Source organism: Festucalex cinctus, chromosome 13, assembly GCF_051991245.1.
Source record: "Festucalex cinctus isolate MCC-2025b chromosome 13, RoL_Fcin_1.0, whole genome shotgun sequence".
In the NCBI taxonomy this organism is placed as follows: Eukaryota; Metazoa; Chordata; class Actinopteri; order Syngnathiformes; family Syngnathidae; genus Festucalex; species Festucalex cinctus.
This window is the reverse complement of record NC_135423.1, coordinates 27703045-27718608: the sequence shown is the minus strand read 5'-3', so window position 1 is coordinate 27718608 and position 15564 is coordinate 27703045. Positions and strand designations below refer to the sequence as shown.

At 41.0% G+C, this 15564-nt stretch overlaps 1 protein-coding gene and 1 long non-coding RNA gene across 6 annotated transcripts in view; one reads left to right on the top strand and one right to left on the bottom strand.

Moving 5' to 3' along the window:
* brip1 (BRCA1 interacting helicase 1) overlaps positions 1-15564 on the top strand; it is a 484938-nt gene that overhangs the window by 380172 nt on the left and 89202 nt on the right. For all 5 annotated transcript variants that reach the window (XM_077540670.1, XM_077540669.1, XM_077540668.1 and 2 more), the window contains one exon: positions 11413-11574. In XM_077540670.1, coding sequence (XP_077396796.1) covers positions 11413-11574 — 162 coding nt within the window. The remainder of the gene's footprint in view (positions 1-11412; positions 11575-15564) is intronic.
* Positions 1635-3006, bottom strand: LOC144033649 (uncharacterized). The gene is made up of 4 exons (XR_013288026.1): positions 2610-3006; positions 2280-2330; positions 2170-2203; positions 1635-2096 (listed from the first exon to the last, which is right to left on the bottom strand). It is a non-coding gene; the product is annotated as an uncharacterized LOC144033649 (long non-coding RNA).

Sequence of the window (15564 nt, the reverse complement as noted above, 5' to 3'; positions counted from 1 at the left end):
TTGGAGAAAAGCATTGAGGAAAAATCATAAGAAAAAAAAAATTCCAGTAGGTGGCGCTATCATTAAGATGAAATATAAGTTCGTAGATGTCTTTAGGGCTGGACTCTCATCAAATCTGTGAAATTTTGAGAAGATAGGATCATCTGGGTCAAGTTAAAGCAGCTTTTATTGTCACGAAAAATTACCAGACTTTGCGGCACCGTAGCGGCCACGCCCTTTGGCGAAAAGTTACAATATTCGGTGTGGGCCATGATCAACATCTTAAGGCTTGTCTGGCCAATTTTCAACTGGATCCCTTCAAAGAGCTTGGCACAGTAGCTAAAAACGTAAAGTATGACATTTATTGTCACCACTAGGTGGCGCTATATATATATATATATATAACAGAATTGTATCATATAGATGTCTTCAGGGCGTGACTATTAAGTTGCATGAGAAGTTTGAAATTTTTTGGAGCTTGTACATGGGAGTTATTCAGCATTTTGTCTTTCTGGACAAATGAAATTTTAAAGGCAATATTTGATGCCCCGCCCCCCGTCATATAGTATTTTGAAAAGGCAAGATGCCCAGTTGTTCTCTCAGGTCTTGAGATGATAAATGCCAAGTTTGAAGTCAATTGGATGAAAAATGTTTGCAAAGGGGGAAAAAGCATGACCACAGTGAATGTGCCAAAATGGGCAAAAATTGGACATTCAAAAATTCATAGCTCACTTCCTGTACATTTTAGGAAATGGCTTCCACTGACTTTTTTGTGCGTCTCAGGGTGCTACACGTGCCTGGCAATTTTCGTAGCTCTAGGTCAAACGGGCCGGGATTGTGTTTTATTTTTCTACGCTAGGGGGCACTATAGAGTCGCATTGTTATGACAACTACATAATATCAAATTTTTCGCCGCGCCCGAAGAGACTGCAAAGTTTGGTGAGTTTTCGTAAATGTTTAGGCTCTCAAAAATGCGATCGTTTACGGAGGAGAAGAAGAAGAAGAAGAAGAAGAAGAAGAAGAATTCTTACAAAAACAAGAGGGACCTCGCAGCGGTCGCTGCTCGGGCCCTAATTAGTAATATGAATACAACAAACGTAAACAATATAAAAAATACTTTTGAGGCATGCACGTTGATGGCTTCATAATAAAGCTCTCCAATGAAGTGGAACGGAGTCTTTTAGCACTGTAACGTAGCGTTAAGACATCCTTGCCACATTTCCTATCCAGCCAAAAAATCGCTGTGTTACAGGCCAAGCCTGGCCCTTAACTCTTTGACTGCCAGCCATTTTTGGAAAAGGTAACCCCATAGTGCCAGCTGATTTACAGAATTTTACCGATCTTTCAAGCTCCACAGAAAATGTTGTGTTAGGACTATGGAAACGCGGATACTACCAAATGAAAGATTGAAGTCTCATCTTTCATCTAAAAAAAATGTTTGTTTCTACCTTATTCAGATCTTCAGTAATCAACAATAGAAAACAGCTTCGTTTCACCCAAATCCTCTATTTTCTTCCAAAATACGGAGAAATCAAGCTTTTTGTGAAACGATGTTATTTCATGCACTGTAGTGAATTTGACACTTTTTTTTTGCATGAGTGATTCTACAAACACCTAAACTTCTATAAAACACTACCCCAACAATAAAAAAAAAGTGTTTTTTGATTGCAAAATAACAGTTTATTTACATGCAACAGTAGCAATCCGAACAAACAATTTGGAAAACTCTTTGCAAACTATTTACACGTGCGCAACTGCGCATGTGTGGTGTGTGTGTACGTGTTACTATTTACAATTGTGTGGATGTTTCAACGACACAATTTTTCTTTTTGTGTGGTATATTGTGGAGCAATCCTGTGCGTGCTAGGGGGATGCAGCAGGATTTGCATTACAGTTTTTGTCAGTCTGCTTCTGCATGGACTGATTTGCGTAGAGGTTGGTATGATGAACGATGTGCTGGAGAAGTTCCTCCGTGATGAAGAGCTCCAGGATGTCAGCTGGCAGGTGGGAATTCAGCTCTGCTGCAGCATCCCTTGGTCCTGGTTTTGCAGCAAAGGGGAAGATGGTTGGCTGCCAGCCAACTTCATCAACTTCAAGCCAGCCAGAATCTTTGGGATCTGCAAATATACATTTCAATATCATGTATTATTTTAGCACTGTGATGCAATGTGTGTGTGTGTGCATGTTTACCTCTTTTTCTTGGATGTATTGGTTGATGCACATTCTGTAAATTATAGAAGACGTTTACCATCAAATTTTTTATTAGTGCTGTGGAGAATCTTTTTTTTTTTTCTTTTTACCTTTGTTCTGCTCACTGTGAGAAGGGTCACTTTGGGCCCTATGAGTAGGAGCTGAAAGAAACATATACAATTACAATACTATCGAAAGACTTTCCTTTTATTGTTGCGGTGTATTGAAAACGTTTTTTTGTTTGTTTTTTTTTCCTTTCTTTGTCGTAGAACCAGCGGTCGGACGTTGCTGTGAGCACGATCTATAAAATATACATTCACGTTTGTATAGGTAATAGATGTTTTAGTGTATATCAGCACATTTACACACGCTGCTAGCAGATCGCCCGAAAAGTTAGGAAAGTAATCTTACTAGCAATCTCTTAGCATGTTAGCGCTTACCTTCACGTTCTTTGGAAGACTGTCCAAGACTGTCTTGCATCGGACCCATAGTAGTCGTCATCGTCCGATGAAACGTCATCTGTGCAGACGTGCTCGGTTGTGCACCACTTTTCTCCGGTGTTAGCATCGCTAGCCGGTGGGGCCTTAGGACGTTATTAGCATCGCTAGCCGGTGGGGCCTTAGGACGTGGTCGAAACGGCCGCGTCACCCCTTCAACTATGACTTAACCCCGTCATCACTGTGCTCTTGAGCACTGGTCGATGCTTTTGAGCTTTGAAAATAAGGATCAAGCGTGAGCTGATTGCCATCTGTAGCCTTTTTGACTCCCTTAGCCAAGTTAGCCATTCTCTCCCCCTCAACACTCTAGCTCAGCCTCTCTTCTTCTACTGTTGTCTCCTACCCGATCTTGTTCAAAAGACTCATCACAGCCATCTAGTGGCCAGGAATACTCATTATAGTAACCCGATCGGCTTGATACTTGGAGCACAGCTGCCCAAGGCTTTCCTCCACCCGTTTCCATAAAAAACATAGTAGACGTCAATAGACATCTATGGCGGCCTATCCTAGGATTATACTGAACGTTTTTAAACGTTTATGGCGGTCAAAGAGTTAAAGTACTGTCGTGCCGCACTTTGGCGCAGGAGGGCGATGTTGTTTAGGAAAGAGAAGGAGAGCGGAAGACCTTGCGTGTGCGCACCGTCTGTTGTTGAGGAGTGCTAAAACAAAAGTTAAAAGCAGGAGAAGAGGACTTAAAAGCTGTAACCAACGTGGGCACGTTTTACCACACAGTGTGTGCTAAATGAACGTCCCAGTTAGCACTTAGCTACGCTAACCATCCAAATGACTTACATTGCCTGAGATGACTGTCCCTCGCCGTCAGAAGGATTCGACAAAAGGTGCTTCCGTCTCAACTACCGTGAGAGGCAAGGTCTGTCTTGCATATTTTACATTGAACATTAGTATTCCCAAACCTTCGAAGTCCGATGTCGGTTAGCCATGTGAGCATACTGTGTACAGCTGGTGCTGACGTCACGTCTGACCCGGAATTAATGCTACTGCGCATGTGCGTCTAGTAAGAGCAGGCAGGTGGACGGGCGGCTGGCAGCCAAACGAGCGGTTGAGGCAGTTTTGGAAGAGAAAACAAATATAAGGCTGATATATATTATGTAAAACTGACTAGTCGACTATTTAAATTAGCCGACGACGTCGTCACTAGTCGACTAATCTTGGCAGCCCTAATCCAGACTAAGTTGATTTTCATCTGAATTTGTAGGAATCTCTAAAATTATTAAACACAACCTTGTATATGTTCTTCCTGTATAGTGAATTGTGCATCGTACAACTTATATTGCTTAAGAGCAAAATTAATTTTCTCTGGATCCGTGTGTCCATCTAGATCTATCTATTTCTGTAATTGACAGTCTGTACTCCAATTTCTATATTACATATATATATATTATGTCTATATTTTGCCCCTGCCTTCTCACCTTGCTCATAGAATGATTGTTTACGTCTAAATCCCAATTCACACTGACTGCGGAACGGACGCAGTGCAATTTCCGTACAGCGGCCGTACGGACGCCGCAAGGACTGCAATTCACACTACGTGCGTTGCGTGTACAGAAATCTTCTCCCGACAGACCACGAGATCACGTGGAGTTCACGCTGGCGAGTTGAGTTCACCCAATAACAACCGTGGATATAGTGTCCTATTTCTTGTCTGTTGATACATCGATATGCTTTTTGGACATTATTTCTGGGACTTCTACCATGGCTCTTCTCCATGGGTAAGTAGGTTTTGTGTTTAAACAGTGTCATTTTGTCATGTTTAATTTATTTTAAGCTCATTTTTTGTCTTAAATGTCCGACTGATGTCAAAAAATGAGTTCACAAATTGTTTTATTTTGAAATATATCGGATTTACCTTAATGCGAGACACTCGATTTCCTGTCCGGCTCGTGTAATTTCTTCAGCTTCATTGAAAATCCGCATGCGGCACCTGGAAGAACGCTTGCGGAAAACTTCCGCATCGCCGCAGTCGTTCCGCACAGCAGACGCTCCACACCGAAGTTGGTGTGAATTGACACGTAGACTTGAATGTGTTCTATCCTTGTGTTGTCCGTACGGCCGCCGTACGGAGAACGCACCGCGTCCGTTCCGCAGTCAGTGTAAATTGGGCTTAAGAAGACTTGACGCAGCTCTATCGGCAGAGAACTCATCATATTCAGCTCTACAATACAACAATTCAGTTTCCAATTGTGGATTACTATTTCTATTCACTTTAATTTGAAGGTCATTAATTTTTTATTCTAAATGTTGTCTAACTAAATGAGTCTTTTTGACCCTGTATAACTTATATGTCCTCTAAGAAAGGCCTTAAATGCTTCCCATTGAATGCTCATTGACGTTTGAGTTGTATTATTTTCAAAGAAAATATCTGTTAATTCAAATAACCAATTAAAATTAGCAGTCACTTCGTCAGACCACGTAGAAAAAACAGACTCCATGTCTTTCATACCAGTCTTCACCTGTTCAACATCAGAGCACAGTGAAGCCACCGCGCCTTGTATTTCTTGCTTCACTGCTGCACTCAGCTCATCTTTTAAGCCCAATTCACACTGACTGCGGAATGGATGCGGTGCGTTTTCCGTACGGCGGCCGTACGGACACCACAAGGATAGCCTCAAGGACTGCAATTCACACTTCCTGCGTTGCGTGTCTGGAAATCTGCTCCCGACAGACCACGAGATCACGCGGGGTTCACGGTGGCGAGTTGAGTTCACCCAATAACAACCGTGTATAGTCCTATTTGTAAACAATAGCCACGCTTGCCTGTTGTCACATCGATATGCTTTTTGGACATTATTTCTGGGACTTCTGCCATGGCTGTTCTCCATGGGTAAATGCGTTTTGTGTTTAAATAGTGTCATTTTGTTGTGTTTAATTTATTCTGAGCTCATTTTTTGTCTTAAATGTCCGACTGATGTCATGCTATGCAGCTAGCTAGCTTCCCTCCCCAAAAAACGAGTTTGCAAACGGTTTTATTTTGAAATATACTGGATTTACCTTAATGCGAGACACTCGATTTCCTTTCCGGCTCGTGTAATTTCTTCAGTTTCATGAAAATCCGCATGCGGCGTCCGGAAGAAATAGAACGCTTGTGGAAAACTTCCGCATCGCCGCAGTCGTTCCGCATCGCAGACGCAAAACACTGAAGCTGGTGTGAATTGACACGTAGACTTGAATGCGTTCTACCCTTGCGGCGTCCGTACGGCCGCCGTACAGAGAACGCACCGCGTCCATTCCGCAGTCAGTGTGAATTGGGCTTTAGAGAATTGAAGTCCGCAGCAACTGCACTTCTCATCTCTGTCTTGATCACTGGAGCGATGTCAGCTCTAAGCTCCAGCAAGATTTCTGTTTTCAGTCATGTTTGGTCAGCCTTTTCCGGGCCGCAATCCATCGGAGTTGTTGCTGCTATGTTAGGTTTTAGCTTAATAGGTTCATCGATTTTGCTTTTACGCTGCTTCGTAGCCATTTGCGTGTCACTTTTCGTATATTTTGCTCAAACAAGTCTATTTGAAACAGGCTTAATGAAATTTGTTCACCAGTACACGGACTTGAGGCTGAAAATGCAAAAGTTTGATGGGAGCCCGAAAACTCATGTCCTGCTCCATAACCTGCTCAACAGTGCCCCCTCTCTTCGTATATTTTACTACCAAACACACTGACAGAGATTTTAACAGGGTAAGTGTCTAATTATGTGTTTCTAGTTAGGGTCCAAGTTTTACCATTGCCATTATGAGGTATATTGTCCACCGGTGTGAGCATAAACATCTAGTTACTGTTATGGGTACTTGTTTTGTTTTTGTTTATTGTGTAAACATTGTATGATATACTGGCTTGTATTTGCATTTTTTTTTTTTTTGGGGGGGGGGGGGGGGGGGGGGGTTAAGGAATAAAATAGAAGTAATTTTCCAGCAACTGGGATGCCAAAAAATACAGTGGAATAACAGAAACAAATTTTTTCTTTCTTCTCATAAAAATACAGTTTGTAGTTGTAATTTCAACAAGATTATGCCTTTTTTTCACACAATTATCAAACGTGTAACGAAGAGTAAAATTACAGAAAAATGCTGCTATTAGTTGTTTTCAATAACATTTTATGGAAAGTAACACACTGTAGTAAATTTAGGACTTAGGCGCAGGGATGAATTAACCGCTAAGGCAGGTGTTTATTAAATAAAAAGTAATAAAAGGGAATAAAAAGGGAAAATAAGAAGGCTATAAAACGTTTAATTAAAGGCACTCCAAAAGGGAGGACATCTTATCTTCAAACAAACAAAAGGTATTCTTAAAACTAAACCTGCACTGTGGCTATGAAAAATTACGGACAAAAGTTCTCATCATGGACAATGGACAACAATGGTGGGACAACTGGGCCAGTTCGATCCTGAATTAATACTTTGGCACAAGACAGGGTAGATGCAGACTATTTAACACGTGAGGGTAATGGGAAACAACAGATGGACACAATCATGAATCAGGGTTGACACTGATGCCGCATGAGGAACGGCAAGTGACCTGAAATGAAATGGGAGTAAGGATTTTCAAAATAAAACATAAAATGACAAGACAGTAAATTAGCCAGATTAAGGCAGCTAAAATTGTACTTCCTGTTAGTACTCTATTCATATCCCATCAACTCTTTATTAAATACCATGCTTTTTCTGAAAAGATAACCCCTAGAATCCCACCGATTTCGAACATTTTCACTCATTTTCAAGGCTGACTAGAACATTATGTTATGACTCAACGTGTTGGGTACCATTTGAAAGATTGGGTTCTGCTCTTTCATTAGAAAGGTATGGTTCTACTTTATTCTGTTCTTTAGTAATCATCATTTGAAAATGGCTCGGTTGGACAAAAATCAACAATCTCAAGCACATTAAAGAGAATTAAGGTTTTGTGAAATTATGCATTTTCTGTACAACAGTGACTTTGACACTAATATTTATTGGTTTAGTGACATCTCAAATATCTCAACAGTCCTTGCCTTCCACAAAACATGAAAAAAAAAATGTGTTTTTGATGGCAAAATAAGGATTTATTTACATATCTGATAACGTGTAAACAGCAATATTTTCACTTTTGACAAACTATTTAGTTTGGTTTAGTTTATTCATTTTTTACTTTCAGACACATTACAGCTTACATCGATCACATCATTTGCAACATTGACAGCCGAAAGAAGGGCTGACGGGTAGAAGCCGATGGCTTATTCGAGACCCGTCCCCATCGATCCATTACTATAACGCATCAGTCATTATTTAAAATAGTCATTGATTTTTATCGTGATCCATCCATCCCATACTATCCCAGACACTGCTCGCTCAGTTCATCTTGAATGTCCGTGTGTAGATTGTGGCTACTCCCAGTCATTTGGAACTGGTGAGTTGGTCCCCAGACGCCACCAGAAAGCCCACCCCGCCAGGCAAGCAGCCAAGGCAAGCCTATTTTTTCTCTTTCACCAGTAGTGTCTTCGCTAATCTGATTAATCACACTTTTTAATTTTGATTAATCACGATTAATCAGCTAAATTACTTGCGTATGCGCGTAATATAAAATAAATACAAAATGCCCTAATATTTTGACATTAATGCATTTTATTATCTGAATGTCATTTGCAAACATTGATTAAATGCATGTATGCAGTTGCATGCATGCGTGTATTGCTCAAAACATAACAGCATCATATTAATTGGGTGCAATTCAGCAATTACTAATTAATTAAACGCAAATTACTTTTGTTTTATCTAAAATCCCGTCGGGGTGTTTTTTAAAGCAAATTTACTACCGAGTACACCAACTGGAGTCACCCTGCTCATTTTGGAACAACGGGCGTAGGAAATGCCGTGCATTGACCTAATCACTGACCTGCACAGCCTTCAATGTAACCATCCGCGGTTACGTTCAAGGCTCAAGTGCGGTCCAAAAAAATTGTGCGATTAATATGCGTTAATACGTGATTAATGCGACAACTTTCTGTGATTAATTAATCTATTAATGCTTTAACTTTGACAGCCCCATTATATATATATATATATATATATATATATATATATATATATATATATATATATATATATATATAAACAGCAGATTCAATTGTAGCCACAATACAACCTTATCAATATCATACAGCCTTGAAAGTTACAACAAATGCCCAAACAGAATTAGAGCCAGACAATATTTAGATTCTTACAGGAACAGCAATACATGTTATCAATGCAGGTGTATAAACAACAGTTATCCTTGGCAATGTCAGCAAGTACTCATGAAACTCCAGTTTTGGGTTGTAATATATACAATATTTCAATTTTGGTAAAACATAATTCACAATTTGATGTTGAATTATTGTAGTTGATGTCTCTCAAACTCCGCCAACTGTTCCACTCTTTTCATGATTTGTGTTTTCTGTTGAGCAGATGAGTTATCTTTAGTTTGAATATAAATTGCGCAGTCTTGAGTCCCCGTGCTTTCGATAAGTCCATTCTTTCTCAATTGTCGCACCCTTTTGTTTAGTATGATTTTCGTTGATGTAGACGTGTTTACCACAAAGCCTGTGGTGATCTCTCAAAAGAGCAATCTTTTTCTTTCTGTCATGAATGCTCTGTGTGGAAATGAGGTGGCCTCCCAGATGACAGGAGGCAGTGAAGCGCATGTACAGCGTATGAACAACAACACTTTACCACAATAGAAGTATAAAACAATACAGTACAGGGTGTTCCAAAAATTTTTGACCCCATTTCGTAGGCCAATAATTTTTTCAATTTTCATTGGAATGGTCTCAAATTTTCACAGCTTGTGTAGAAACGTTTCAAGTTTTTGTGTGTAACGTTTGGAATTTCTATCTTTTCAGGTTTAGAAATGCCGTTCACTTAAAAAGAAAAGGCATTTTGCGTGTTAGAGTATGCTCGGCTCAGTCACACAAGACTTCTTCACAAACTTTCTTTTCTTTGAAAACTTAACCAATAAAACTTATGACCTTCAACATAAAGTGTCTTTAGTTTCATTAAGATCCATCAAGGTGTTTCCGAGATATGGGGTCAGCCATTTTGGAACACCCTGTATTGTCATTTTCTTTTTTCAATAAACTAATGACATCAACAATTGAGGGTGAATAATCTTCATACATTTAACCAAATAAAGTAGTCAGGAAGCATCCGCCATGTTTCCCGTGCGGACCGTCCACGTAGCTTACAAATTCTCATAGTTGCACGGTGCAGAAAATTAGGGAAATATGGAGGCCGCATGCAGGGGCGTGGATGCCGAAACGTCATTTTGCCACGTGGAGCCTTGCGGACCTCGCGGACGCGTCATGCATAAACCAATCTTTAGAGGTGTCGTCCAAATGCTTTAATGATGCTGTTTTTGTTCTGTCTGGTCAGATGTGTTCTGAAGGCTGGTTGCATGGCAGCGTTGCCAGGTGGGAAGTATAGGATCATCGTACCATAGACTCAAAATTGTTTTTTGATGGAAATTATCGTACACCCGTTTTCACCGAAATTCACTGATTCGCGAAAGTCAAATATAGTCCTTGTATTTAAAAGCACTCGCCGCTCACAGGCCCTCAGGGCTTCGTTGCGGGTTAACGTCACTGATCTGTATATATTACCGGGTAGCCACGAGCCGCGAGGCCGCCATATTTCTACTCCCAAGAAGGAAACGTTCCTCGGCATGCAAGCCTATACATTTACAGTACATTTGAGACAGTAATTAGTAGAAACATCAGGATTTAAATTTGTTAAACGTAAACAGGAGGACTTCAGACATTTTCAACTTGCATTAAATACATATGCTTAATGATGTTTACAGGAGGAAACTTGTATATTTTCTTTTGAAGAATTATAACTGTAATTCAACAAAAGATGCCTCTGCCAAATCTAATATTGGGCCTAATAAACTAAATAAAAACTAATAAAAGAAAATGGGGTGTTCAAAGCAGCACATTTTTTAAAACCATTAATTTAGTCAACAGCTCGGTGTTGTAACAACGCAAAAGGCTTACCGTAAGCCCGCAACAGGTTTCAGCCAACCGGCAAAGTGGGCTGGCTTTCACGTTCTTTTCTGTAAGTTTGTGGACAATGCTGCTTATCTCTCTTTCTTGTCTCTCGTCTCGTCCCTCCTCACTATCTCCTTCAATGGAATTCATTTTGCTTCCGTTTATGTCTCCTCTGTCTTCTGCTTTTGGCTCTCATTCACGTTGTTTTGGTGATTTGAGTCTTGCGCGATTTCCTGTCGGTGAGCGTCTCCTGGGGGCGGGCACTTACCATTTAGCCATGGACGTCATTCATTTCTCATGCTCAGCAAAGCGTGATTGGCTGGTGTTGTGTCACATGAGAACAGATATCTACCTTCAGGGTTCGCAAAAAAACTGGCAGTTTCATTTTTGCCGACAATAATATGAAATGGTCAAATTATCGTACATTTGCCATTTTTCAAGATTATTGATCATACATCGTACAGAGGGTCAAATTATCGTACAAATACGATAATTATTGTACAACTGGCAACACTGTTGCATGGCCTCCTTTGCCAGAACAGCCCAGCCTGCTCTCTCTCTTGCTCCATTTTGCTGCTCTTAAAGGGACCTTACCCACACATATGCACACAAATATACCCATGACGTATAACTGTTAATTATATTGTATAAACTCAACCAAAGGCTGCCTTTGATAGCACATAAGAGCCTCCGACTGAAGAATGAATAACTTTCAAATTAAATTCAAAAATGCCTCTACAGGTTTGGGTTGGGACTGTTGGTGTTGGACCTCAAGGCAGAAAGCTCTGTGCCACCTTCCAACATGCTGAGACATATGCTTTCCAGGATGAAGTTGGTGGCCTGCTACTGCATGTCTGCAAAGTTGTGCCAAAAGGTGTGCTCTGCTTCTTTCCTTCCTACAAGGTAAATATGTATACATACCGATTTATTAAATAAGAAACAAAAATATGGCAATTTGATTTGTGTACACTTTTTCAACTCTTACACAACATGACTGCCACATTTGTGACAACCAGTGGTCAGCAGAGTAGCCACACACTGTACACAAGTAGGAGTTCTTTTACTTTTATCACATTTTCGAAGGTACTCAGTATAAAGTATGTGCTTTGCACATGTGGATATGTGTATGGGACGAGAGGCGGAAAAAAACAAAAACAAACAAAAATAAACAGTTTGCAAAGCGCGTGGTTGTTGTGTTTTGTCGAGTTTATGGCCGACACCGGTGCAAATTGGCATTAAATAATTGCTACGGTTTTTGCCCGGCTTTGTTTCGTGTTTAAATTGAACTTCCTGAATTTGTCATAAAATGCAGATGAATCTCCACTCTTTGGTGTCCCAGCCGTAGCGACAGCCCGACTTGGTGTGAAACCACAGCAGACACCAATGTGTATTGGTGTATTGTGATGTGTATTGTGCACAAGTTTGAAGGCAAACACACGAGCGGAGCTACGCTGTAACGTCTCTGAGTGAGCCTGAATTCCGGGAACGATATACAGTGGTACCTCTACATACGAACGTCCCTTCATACGAAATTTTCAAGTTATGAAGCTCCTCAACAGGAAAATATCGCCTCTTGTTGTGAAAGAAGTTTCAGGATATGAAAGGTAAAACTACAGTATGGGCCGCTACTCGCAGCTCCCAGAGTTTCCTGAATGCAAAATACTTACAGCTGCTCTGCCATTGGCTATTACTGGCATCTTCCTGGCATCCCATTGGCTAAGAGTGACCTGTACCGTATGTGACCATAGATACAGAATAGGATGTGTCTATGGAGCGTCCTCGTCATTCGCCCCTCGGGCCATGAGGTGTTTAGATAGTTTTACGTAAATATTAACTAACGGCCGACGAGTTTGTGCAAAAATTCAAACAATTGGTGATTGATGAAGGCTACCTTGCACAGTAAGTTTTTAATTGCGACGAGACAGGCCTTTTTTGGAAGGAGATGGCTCGCCGTTATACCTGAAGTTTCCATCAAGTTTCGGAATTTATTGAAAAGAATCACCCAGAAAAAGTGTTCAAGATTCGCGCGATCGCTCACTATGTTGATGTTTGCCTTTGACATTTTCGAAGTATTGTTAAAAAAACAAAAACAAAAACAAAACAAGAGCTCCAGGTGGAGGAGTGGAACCGCCACTTGCCTTCGGTGCCGGATGGCGTGGGTTCACTTATTCGCCTGGGAGATCATGTGCGACTTACATGATGTAAGAGTGAGTGATAAAAGAATAAATAAAAAAACAAGATTGTTAAAAAAACAAACATCCTTGGATCAGTTCTTTACAAAACACCAGGCAAAAACACTTCTGAGAGAGAACATGAACCAAAAAGAGGGCAAAAAACGAAGAGGACAGCAGTTAAAAAGCTAAATGAGCATCATTTTTATTCTTTACTCTATTCTTTGTTTTTAACATTAAGCACAATTGTCATTTATTGTGCTATAATCTAATTGTAACATGTATTTGTAACATGTTTTGATGCATTTTTTATGCTTTATAGAACATTTGTCTGAATTTTGGGAGGCTTGGAACAGATTAGGGCATTTACATGTAAAATGCATCTCTACTTACAAAATTTTCTACTTAAGAACTTTCTTCCAGAACCAATTAATTTCGTAAGTAGAGGTACCACTGTCTATGCAAAACAGGTAGATATAACACACTAGGGGTGTTAAAAAAAATAGATTCTGCAATATATCGCGATATTGCATCGCGCAATTCTTCAATAGGAGGCCGAATCGATTTTTAAACTTCCATTTTTAATGGAAAAATATTAAATAAAACGTCTTACTTCGGGTTAGGGTTCACACCTTAAGCATGGAAGAATGTTATATTAATGAACATTAAGCCTTAATATTTTATTTCAATGCTGTTCTAACATGAAACAGATTACCATCTGTATAAGACTGAAGTTTCAGGTAAATAATACATTTTCATTCAAATCTTTTACTGTACAAGTTTACTGATTAGTATTTTCTAAATTTGAATTTAAAAAATTGCAACAATCGACTTAGAAATTTGTATCGGGATTAATCGGTATCGAATCGAATTGTGACCTGTGAATCGTGATACGAATCGAATCATCAGGTACTAGGCAATTCACACCTCTATAACACACCCTAAACTCAGTGTTGCCGCTGTAACAACTATGGCCTATGGCCCAGTCCACCCTCTAATTTTTTTGGTTTGCTTCTTCCAAAGTAAACTCTCTGCAGTTGCATAAACATTCCACAGCTCAGGAAGGACTTAATCTTGGTTAGGTCTGCAGGTGGTCACCCAACCACAAACAAAGCTCTTTTGAAGCCACTGAACAGGTTACATAGGAATTTATGCGTCTGCCAAAAGAGTTTGTTTAAGCTCGAACCCCTGGGGCCCGAGAGAAGCCATTTGTGACCCTAGGATATACAGATTGATCACAGGAATGTTTATGACCTTTCTTATCAACTAAAAAGGATGCTCTGGCATCGGGCCCTTCAGGGGGCACCCCTGGAACGTCTAGATGGAGCAACAGCGCCGCCAAGTGGTATAACTTGGGACTATCCTTAGTGACAGTTCTTACAAGTAACCGCATTTTACATGTTTATACCATGATAATTCTTGACAGATAACTGTCTTTGTGTGCATGAACGTCCTATCTCATTTGTACTCCATAAGGACTGAAAGGTAATCAATATCTTCCAGTTTAGTCAGATTAGGCAAGTAGGAACTACCTCACAAAATTAGTTTAGGATGCATTAATTGCGATTTGTGCTAAACGTGTTGTGTGGGAAACTGATTTGCCAGACTGACCAAATTTAATGCCAAATTATTAATCCCTTTAATAATTTGCTTTTTAAAGTCCGCGTGAGCGAATAGAAGGGTTTGCCACCACCTACTGAAGCCCCGCCCATAGGCTTTAAAAAGACGAGGGGATCCCCCCTCTCTCTCTCTCTCTCTCTCTCTCTCTCTCTCTCTCTCTCTCTCTCTCTCTCTCCCCGCTCTTCCACTCTCACTTCTGGCCATCCTCAGACCTGCTACCTGCAAGCTTCCCAGCCTACTCCCACTGACTCTTTGTTCCAAGAAACCTGTCAAACACGTGGCCCCCTTTGTTCGTGGCAGAAACGAGTTGCCACGAGAGCAGACACTCGCTGCACGCCACGCCAAAGCAGGTGCAATTTCAACGCTGACCCCAAAGAGACTCTTTTACTCCCTTTTTCCTTTTTTTTCCCCTTTTTTCTTCACTATCGGTGACTGCCCGCCATCAACGAGCTCCGCGGCCCAGGGGTACACTTGCAACGTACCGCCGGACTCAAGTTTGTGCACCTAAGCCGCACCGCATCTCACCTGCTATTCAGTGGCGCCCCGCCGCGGTACAAGCTCACCTCCAACGGCTGGCCTTTCCCGGACGCAGGCACGCAGCGAGCTCCAACACCTGGAGTCGGACAGCTGAGACACCACCCCACCGCGGTGCAAGCTCACCCCCAACGGCTGGCCTTCCCCGGACGCCGGCACGTAGCGGACCGAGCTCCAACACCTGAGTCCAGGGCTGTCCGGCAGAACCAACCTCGCCGGAGAAAGATCTCGCCGACCAATCAAGAGAGAGCCGCGCAACTATGTCAGCCCCCGAGCGGCCCTCTTGCTCACCTGTGGAATACCCCTTTTTTTTTTTTTTTTCTTGCCTTTTGGAACGAACATTGTCTATTTTTCCCCCTTTTCCAAAGACCTCCCGTTTCTGCTCGTTCGACGCAGCACCCAACTCGTAAGTGCACGTTTGATCCCCAATTCGGCTTATCACTGTGTGCAACTTACATTTGAAACATATCACAGATCTGGCAAGTTAAATTTCTCTTTTCCTGTTTCCTTATTCGTTCGCATTCTTTCCCTATTTACATTAGCTTTATTTTATTTCTTTTCTTCTAAC